Source organism: Lactuca saligna, chromosome 1, assembly GCF_052625555.1.
Source record: "Lactuca saligna cultivar CGN05327 chromosome 1, ASM5262555v1, whole genome shotgun sequence".
NCBI lineage: Eukaryota > Viridiplantae > Streptophyta > Magnoliopsida > Asterales > Asteraceae > Lactuca > Lactuca saligna.
This window is the reverse complement of record NC_136417.1, coordinates 166,145,896-166,156,151: the sequence shown is the minus strand read 5'-3', so window position 1 is coordinate 166,156,151 and position 10,256 is coordinate 166,145,896. Positions and strand designations below refer to the sequence as shown.

The 10,256-nt window shown below is 36.7% G+C and overlaps 1 protein-coding gene across 1 annotated transcript; it reads left to right on the top strand.

Moving 5' to 3' along the window:
* Positions 1-8,298: 8,298 nt before the first annotated feature.
* LOC145001392 (akuammiline synthase 1-like) lies at positions 8,299-9,865 on the top strand. The gene has a single exon (XM_078960764.1). The coding sequence runs from the start codon at positions 8,323-8,325 to the stop codon at positions 9,676-9,678; it is 1,356 nt and encodes a 451-aa protein (XP_078816890.1). The 5' UTR covers positions 8,299-8,322; the 3' UTR covers positions 9,679-9,865.
* The last annotated feature ends 391 nt before the right edge of the window (positions 9,866-10,256 follow it).

The window sequence follows — 10,256 nt, the reverse complement described above, 5'->3', positions numbered from 1 at the left end:
TGGCCATTTCCACCGTAAAGGTTTCATTTAGCTTTTGGGGCTGTTGTTTTAATAAATGTCTAAACTTATTGCTTATGAAACATCGCTCCGCTCCGGTGTCAAATAAGATCCATGCATAAGTGTGGTTTAGGGGAAACGTACCAGTAACAACAGCGGGGTCCTGAATCGCCTCTCCGTGACCCATGGTCAGCATCCTTCCTGTTCTTCCGTTTCCTGAATTGTTGTTGTTAGGGCAGTCTCGGCGGAAATGCCTAGTCCTTCCACACCCATAGCAGGTGTGGCTAGGTCCTGCATTGCTGCCACCGGTGATGATGTTGTTGTTGTTGCGATTGTTGTTGTTGTTGTTTCCCTGCTGTTGGTTCTGCGGAGGGTAAGTCCTGCAGTACCTTGCAGTGTGTCCCCTTCGATTGCAACTGGTGCACTGAAACTCCTTGCATTCTCCATTGTGATGGAAACCGCACTTATTGCACTTGGGAAGATTACTGGAATAAGGTTTGGGAGCATTTGATGCAGCTGAGGCTGGAGCATGTGGTGTGGCTGGGACCGGTGTGGTGACAGCGTTAACCGTCACTGTCTGCTGCTTTTTAGAGGTCTCGGGGCCCTGATGCCCCTTCCTCTTATTGTTCTCCCCCTTCTTGCCATCACCTTCCTTCTTTCTTTCAGCCTCTGCTGGCTTCTCACCCTTCTTGTTGTCATGGTCATACAGCTTCTTTGCCAATCTTTTTGCACTGTCAAATGTCTCGGGGTTTGCAGCTATCACATTTCCTTGGATTGGTGATGTTAGTCCCCAGATGAATCGCTCAATCTTCTTTCCTTCCGAGGTGATCATACCCGGGCACAACAGAGATAGTTCACTAAATCTCGATATGTAGGCATTGATATTAGCATTCTGCACAGTGAGGTTCCACAGCTCCTGCTCCATTTTCTGAATCTCACCGCGTGGACAGTATTCAGCCATCAACATTTCCTTCATCTCCGCCCACGGCATAGAGTTGGCTACAGGGAGTGTCATGGCTTCCACATGTCCGTTCCACTAGGTGAGCGCTTGATCGACAAAAGTGCAGGTCGCAAACTTCACTTTCATCTGCTCAGGACAATCGCATATCTCGAATACCGATTCCACCTTCTCGATCCATCGATTCAGAGTGATCACTCCTCCAGTGCCGTTAAAAGTTCGTGGTTTGGTGTTTGTGAAGTCCTTGTAGGTACATGTTTTGGTGGGTCCTTGATTCATTCCGTTGTTCGAACTCCCGGCCCCTTGCCCATTGAGTCCTCCATTGTTCCCTTGATGAATTTGTGTCATTGCTGCAATGACCGCAGCAGATACAGCTGCCTGGAACGCGGCTGAGTCAACTTCGGGCGGGGTTGGTCCTGGGTTTCCACGAGTAGGTCGGAGGGGCATCTTTCTGTCATGAAATGGAAAGATGTTGAGTGTATGTGGTTTCCGTGAGGTTGCGATCCTACTGACTAAGTGCGTAGTATGAGCTTAAGCACTCCTACCATTTAACATACAATCATAAATTCTCAACACATAGCAATTTGTAATATCACAACAAAGCACGTAAAAGTTTACTAATATTATCCGCATTTGATACAGGAAAATTTTGCTCGTAAGAGCATACATGAGTGAAACTAGTTCGACAGCATAACGGCTCTATGAGTAGTGTAGTCACTTAAACATAGAGTCGGGGTACATAGCATAGTTCCTAATGATCTACTAAGATAAGTCTATCCCTAACTGCGACGATCTGTATCCGGATATAGCGGTGGAATCATATGCCGAAGTGTTGAGCCAACAACTGAGCCATCTCAGTCATGTCTACAATGACCTCATCCCTCTCGTGCTCTGCTTGCACTGCACATGCTTCCATGGCGAAGAGTTGTTGCCGCAGGGCGGCAATCTCGGCTTCTGGGGAGCGGTTCTCCCTTGTTGGATTCACTGGTGGGGTGTGGTGATCCTGTTGCACCTCGCTAACAGGAGATGTGATGTGATCCGGGTCCGGGGCTTGATCCTCCTCCATGTCATCATCAGTCTCCTCGAACTCGTAGTTGGTGTCCATGTACTCGTCAGGTTCGATGTTGTGGGCTCCCTCTTGATTCCCTTCTGGTTCATCTTCAAGTATCCCATGTGCCACTAGGGCTTGGTGGAACTGAATGCCCTGATGCTCTTCCTCCATGAATACTGGGAGAAGGTATACGAATAAGCTATCATTTTCCTATGACTCTACCACTATTGCATAAGCTAAACAGGCGTTCTCTTTTTGGTGATATAGGGGTATAGTTTTAGGTTCCCTAGCTATCACGATCGCATCGGAACGTGTGTTAGTTATACTTTGAAGAGGATGTAGTTGATCAGGCTACATCCACTCCTTGGTACCACTAAGAACAGTCCTGATTTAACCGAGATACTGGTGTTATCATGTTTGGTTCGACATTATGTTCTTATTCCTAATGCAAGCAAGGGTGTTTTATTTACTTGTTTTGTTCAGAGTTATGTTAGTCCCTCTTTTTGGTTTATAGTTGCATATCAATGTGTTGCTAGATATGCTAGTTCACTATAAACCTGGCTCTAATACCAACCTGTCACACCCCCGAACCAGACGACAGAAACGTCCGAGGGCTGTCGTGACTCAACTGAATACCATAACATTGAATATATATGAAACATAAAATCATACGTCACCATGCATTGAGATAGTACAACTAGTAGGGTTTATACTTAGTACATTGTTTTAACATTACATTCCCAAAAAGAAATTGTTCGATAATAGATAAACAAACTGCAAGCCATCACTAAGTACATTTTTACCCTTGGTTTACCTGTTACTTGAGAATACAAGTATTTTCAAAAACGTCAACATATGAAATGTTGGTGAGTTCATAAGCGGTGTTTGAAAGCCAATGTTTTGTATTGTTTTGAAACTACCAGAGTTGTTGTACCATCGCGGTCTGTGAAGTCATTGATTCCAGGCGACGTTGGATTATTGCGCATGGTGAATTGTTATAAACACGTGTTACACAAACGACCAGTTTACAACTATACTAACGATCCCTTAGGCGTCGTCCGTACTATTCACGTAATCCAACCGCCCTGACTTCCACGACCGAGGAGAAGAGAGGGCACGAAGATCTCAATAATCCCATTAGTCGGTCGAGGCTATAGTGAATGCGAAGGACCCTTGGCCCGAATCGCATTTGGTGAATTCTCGACTTTACTAACAATACCAAAGGACCCTTGGGGACCAATAGTATAACAGCTATTGAAAGTCCTTTTACGCTGTGTTGGATCATGTAAGACCGAACAACTCGTAAGGTTGATGTCTTCGGGCCTAAAGATCAGGTCATTGGGCTAGCTAGGCCCAACAAACAAGATTTTACACTTTTGAGCCCAAAGATGGTGTATCGACGTCTGTGCACTCTCACGTGTGTATTGAATTCCCAAATTTTCCATGTATGAATCGGGTTGTCGTCGTGTTAGTAGTTTCAGATTTGATATTGATTCGAGACCGAATCAATTCGTTTGATAACGATTTTTGGTGTTGTTGTGTATTGTAATTCGTCGGTAGTCGCAGTGTCAGTATTTGATCACAACGGATGTATTGAATTAACATTGAAATTTTTCTGTTTACAACCCCTCTTTATTTTGTAAATTTGCTTTTTCAACCCTTCGAATAAATTAATTTTCGGTTTAGTCCTTAGACCATTTTTCTTGGCATTTTAACATCAAAACTTATTGAAATTGATATTTTTCAGCACATTTTTAATTGAAAACAGTTTTAGTCCCTCAAAATACAATTTTCTCAGCTGTAACCTCTCTTTTTCGCAATTTTTACACTTTTGGCCCAAATTGGAAATTTTTTGCAACTTTGGTCCTTTTTAATTATGAAAAGCATTTTTAACCTTTGAAAAGGGCTTAGAACACTAGTAGTCCACTGTTTTACAGAAAAACACAGTTTCAGCCCCTCAAATTGGAAAATTTCGCATATTGGGCCCTATTGGGCCGAAAATGTCATTTTTAGCCCATTAAGCTTGAAATTTATATTTTTAATCCTCCAAAAGAGTATATTTACAGAAAATACAATATTGAAACTGTTTTGACTCATCTCACCCATCACAATTCGTAATATGTCATTTTGGGCCCTTTAACTTTATATTTTTAACATTTTGTGTCCAAAAATGAGTTTTTAGCCCAAAGAAGATGTTGTTAAGCCACTTAGCTATTTTTCTTGGAATACTTTGTATGTAGTAATATAATTTTCGCTAGTATCATTTAACATAAAGTATATCTCGATTTTTAGGGGTTTATGGCTAGATCTAACATCATAATCACACAAAAACACACATATTAGCATTGAAATCATACAAGGCATACAAATACGTATAGATCTACACTTTCACTTGTATTCCCCCCCCCCCCCCCCACAAAACTTATAAAACAGAAAAATAAGGAATATGAAGCTCACCTTAGGGTGTGGTTTCGGTTTTTGGAGAAAAGATGGAAGAAATGAAGTGATTTTTAGCCTTAGCACCCTTTTCTTGAAGATCTCGAGTTTGAGGGCTTCTAAGACACAAGTTTATGATTTCATGAGAGTTAAGAAGAGATTTTAGATAGATCAAGGAACCTAGATCATAGAATTTAGTATAACCTTACCTTGGATAGTGTTTTTTGTGAAAAATCTCCTTGGAATGCACTTAAACCTTGAAAATTTTAGGAGAGGGAAGGAGGAGATGTTCTTCACAACTTAGGGAGGATGAAATGAATTTTGCAAGTGAATGTGTGTGTGTTCGGCCGAGAACGAGAGAGAGGAAGAAGAAGAGACCTTGAGGTGATATATGCATGGAAATATGAGACATGTTGCATGGAGAACCAAGAGGTAATAATGAGGTGGCATGATGAAGTCAACTCTTCATCTTTGGTCTTGGGCTTTCGGGCCGAAATTTTAAAAGGAAAGGAAAGTTTTGGGCTTTAATGCCCATAAGCCCAATATTAGAGTTAGTTTGGATGATTATAAGATATAAGTGTGATTTTTATACCTTGTTGGGCTAGTTTAAGTTAATTACGGCCCATAATGTTTCATAAAGTTGATTTATTGCATTCTAGGCCTAATGTGGCCCAAATTGTTGGAATAAATGAAAGTAGGTTCAATTAGAGCCCATTAAAAGGTTCTAAACCCATGATAGTCAAATTGGAAGCTTATTGGCCCCTTTGGGTCCAATAAGGAAGTCCTAGTCCAAAATGGACCTAAACAAGAACTTATAGGGTTTCCAATTGCTTGATGACTATTTGTAGTACTTGTATGATGTATTTGATTGAAGTTTTTGAAAGCATCACACATGCTCTTTAGTTTTTGGTTCATCATTTTACTTGAGTATAATGATTACAAGACACAAAATTTCTAGTTGTGACAAATAAGTACATGAGTACAAATATTGAATTAAGAAATAAATAGTGGATCTTGTCCAAATAAATCATATGTGATTAAATACATATAATCACATGTGACTAAATATATTATAACAATTATTGAATCGATGCAAGTATAAATATTTTCCATACGAATCATATGTGATTAAATAAATACAATCAAATGTGATTAAATACATAAGAACAACTATTGAATCAACACATGAAAACAAATATCATCCATGTAAATCATATGTGATTAAATATATATGTGGATGAGATTCATTGTCACATTCTCGATTCAATAATTATTCTTTGTCCACTGTAATCATATGTGATTAAATACATATAATCATATATGGCAGGTGGTAGTGGGTGGTGCATAGTGATGGGTAGTGGGTAGTGGTGGGTACTTATGGGTGGTGGTGATGTGTGGTAGGTAGTGGTGGCGGCAAGTGGCGGTGGTTGGGTGGTGGTGGTTGTTGTTGATGGTGGTGGTGGTGTTGGGTGGTGGGTAGTGATGGGTGGTGGTGGTGGGTAGTGGTCGGTGGTGGTGGGTAGTGATGCGTAGTGGTGGTAGGTTGTAATGGCAGGTGGTGGTGATGGGTGGTAGCTAATGGTTGTGGGTGGTGGTAACAGGCGGTGGTAATGGGTGGTGGAGGTGGGTGGTGGTGGTTGGGTGTTGGGTGGTGATGGTGGTGGCGGTTGGTGGTTGGTGGTGGTAGCGATGGATGGTCGTGGTGGTGGGTAGTAATGGGTGGTGGGTGGTGGGTGGTGGTAGTGGTTAGTGATGGTTGGTGGTGGTGGTGGGTGGTGTTGTTCGGGTTGTGAGTGATATTAGTTAGTCGGTTTTTTAATTGTTTGTATCTATTTTTTCATTTACATGAATATTATTTTATAATTTTAATTAAAAAAATTGTATGGTCTAAATTTGTTGTCAAATGTTCTCGTGATAAGAAATGTTTTCAATTGAACACTCCCCTATATATATAGGGGAAAGTAAATGCGAAAATGCAAATAATTTGCGAAAACGCGAAAAGAAGAAAAAACTATGATATTGTGTCACCGTAACCTTATATTTTGGACAATAATTCATCTAAACTTTGAACTATATGATAATAATCGATAATACATGAAAAATTGTTTCATATTAGCAAAACATGATTTTTAATATTTTTATTTTGAAAACATGAATTTAAAATTGGTAAAGAACGTGAAAAAAAAAATAGTTGTTAAAACCGTCTTTAAATCTATATTATTACAACACAATCCAGTGTAAACTTATTATATTTAATCGATTACTAATAAATTTAATTTTCATATTACTTGTGTTTGATTTTTATAAGATAAAATACGTTTTCACATTTTTGCAAGATATTTATATTTTCGCATGAACCTACATATATATATATATATATATATATATATATATATATATATATATATATATATATATATATATATATATATATATATATATATATATATATATATATATATATATATATTACGCTACCAAGGAATTTTATCACAATAATATATAAAGTCAATAAATCATGAAACGCAAATGGGAACTGATGCCAAGAACCTTAACACCGGCAGTTGCCATTAAGAAAGTCAAACGGGCAACTTATTGATATGTATTGCATGGAATGCAAGTTGCCATAACGGTTAAAATATACACCTTCCTTTAGTTTGACACGTTGGTGCGGCACTCTTGACCGGATCACGAGGTATATATATATATATATATATATATATATATATATATATATATATATATATATATATATATATATATATATATATATATATATATATATATATATATATATATATATATATATATATATATATATATAAAAGGTAAAGTGAATATACCTAACAACTTTATATAAACTTAGGTACCTAACCATATTATACTACATTGTTTTGCATTATATTTCCATTGCAATAGTATAAGGTTCTTAAACTTCAACCATTAACTTGATTTACTTCAAAGATTTTCAAAAATTCACCATTATATTTCTTCTACACCATTTGATTTGGAACGGTAGTATATGAAGCCCACAAGGGGTCTCCGATAGAAAGACGTCATTTGAAGGAAGATAATGGTGAAGGTCCAAAGATTCTGGAAGCAATCAAGTTATGAGGTTGAATTTTAAGAACTTTAGGTGATTACAATGCAGATATGATACAAAATTACGTAGTATAATGTGGTTAGGTACCTAAACTTATATAAGGTTGTTAGGTATATTCACTTTACCCATATATATATATATATATATATATATATATATATATATATATATATATATATATATATATATATATATATATATATATATATATATATATATATATATATATATATATATATATATTAGTTTATAACCTGTGGAAACCACGGTTATAAGACTAACTAAACATTTATATTAAAACTTCAAAATTATTAATTAATTATTTTAAATAAATTATTAATTACGAGATATTTTTATTAGTTATGTGAAATTATTATCGTTGATTCAAATAAATATATAAAATTAATTTTTAATATATATTAGACATTTTTTAGTTGTAAATTAATGAAAACAATAATATAAAATTTAAAATTTAAAATAGAGAAAAAAATTAATTAACAAATAACATCACATTAATTAAGAGGAATAATAAATTTAAAATGAAGAACTAATAGATTGATAAGTGGTATCATATTCATTAAGAGGTCTAATATAATGATAATGCCAAAATAACTATTCTTATATATATATATATATATATATATATATATATATATATATATATATATATATATATATATATATATATATATATATATATATATATATATATATATATATATATCAACCCTAAAACAAATTCTATCCCTTGGCGTTTGACGAAACCTGTAAACGAGGATGATAGGGAAGCTCCTACGATTAGGAAGAAGGCAACTTCACACTATTATCTCTCGAGAAACAATCAAGCCTTCTCATGTAACCCCTTCTCATCTCCACACTTATAATCTTTCCTCAATTGATAAATTAGCCCAACACACGTACATGCCACTGATTCTCCACTACTCAAACAATGACAACAACAATTTATCAGCTCACGATAAAGCCCAGAAGATGAAGAAATCGTTGTCACAGAGCCTAGCACGATACTACCCCTTTGCAGGAACGTTACAAACTCCCACAACACCTTATGTTGATTGTAACGACGAGGGAGTTGTATTTTTTGAAGCCAAAAATGATAGCCAATTGGAAGCATTCCAGCATTGTATTAGCGAACAAGATGAAACTGTAGAGCAACTTTTTGCCGATGGTCTGTTTTGTGACAACTCTCCTCATAGTAAGAGTCTTATTGGTGTTCAACTCAATCACTTTGCCTGTGGTGGAGTCATTGTGGGATTGTCTATGTCACACAAAATCGGTGATGGCTGCACTTTAGTCTCATTTATAAGTCATTGGGCTTCGGTGACACGTTATGGTTCAACTGAGCACAAAGAGGTACAACCCCTTAACCCTCGTTTCCTTCATTCCCCGAGTATAAGTTCTATTCTTTCCGAAGCTCAGGTTATCAGTCAAGGGTATGCGAATCGTGTCACAAAGAAATTCGTTTTCCCTAACACAAAATTAAGCGATCTCAAGAACAAAGTCAACGCCTTGGCGTTAGCTGGATCTACATCACCTAATAAAAACCCTACGCGGGTTGAAGTGTTGACCTCTTTACTCTATAAAACCGCTGTGTCAGCAGCCACCACAAAATCAGGTTGCTTTAAGCCATCTTATTTGTTTATGCCGGTGGATATACGTAACAAATTTGTTGAAAAACTGCCGCAAACAATGGTGGGAAACTTCGTGGGGATCATGATGATACCTACGAGGCATGCAAGTGAAACTTCTTTAAGTGTGATGGTTGAAGAGATGAAGAAAGAAAAGTCCAAACTTGAAGGTATTCCAAACGTGGAACATGCTGCTGAGAACTTTAAAACGTTGAAGTTAAAACTTGGAAACGAAGATATAGAGGATGTTACTCAGAGATCGTATTGGTGTTCGAGTTTATGTGGTTTCCCTTATAACAAAGTGGATTTTGGGTGGGGGAAGCCTATGGGTGCATCTATAGCAGTTAGGTCCGCAGATCGGATTGGTTTCCTGTTGACGGATACTCCGGATGGAGATGGTATCGAGGCGCTAGTGGTTTTGGAAAAAGAAGACATGGAAATATTTGAGAATGACAAGGAGATGCTGTCATTTTGCCAAATTATCTAGGTTTAATTTTTTATATGTATCAATAACCGCATATGCGTTAAGAAGAATCCCACGACCATTTACTAGTGCAAGATATTTGGTCATAAAGAGAAAAGATCTGGCATTTGTATTTGAAATTGGCGATCATTATATGTAAAATTCGCTCTAATTGTTATTTTAATGGTATCTAAGTGAAGTTTTATGTCAATTTGTAATAGAAAAATGTGCAAGCAATTCAAGTCAAAGTATACGTCTATATCAATAAATACTCGATACATTTGTGAATTTTTATAGCACCTATTTTCATGTTATTGTTATTGCAATTTTGAGATCCCAAATTCCCGCCATCATGTTGGATTGCTAAAATCATTAATAATGATAAAGTGATCAGGAATAAGAGGCCATTAAGGAGTGTACGTTGTCAAAATAAATAGTTTTAAAGTCCGAATTCCCTTAAGAAGTCGACAAAGATAGAATCATTTGGGTTGTAATGATTTTTTAAGATATGTAAAAGATATAATAGATAATTTATTGATCCATGTTTAAAAAAGGGTAACACAACTCGACTTTCATAAAAACGGAGACTCGTCTCCAATGAC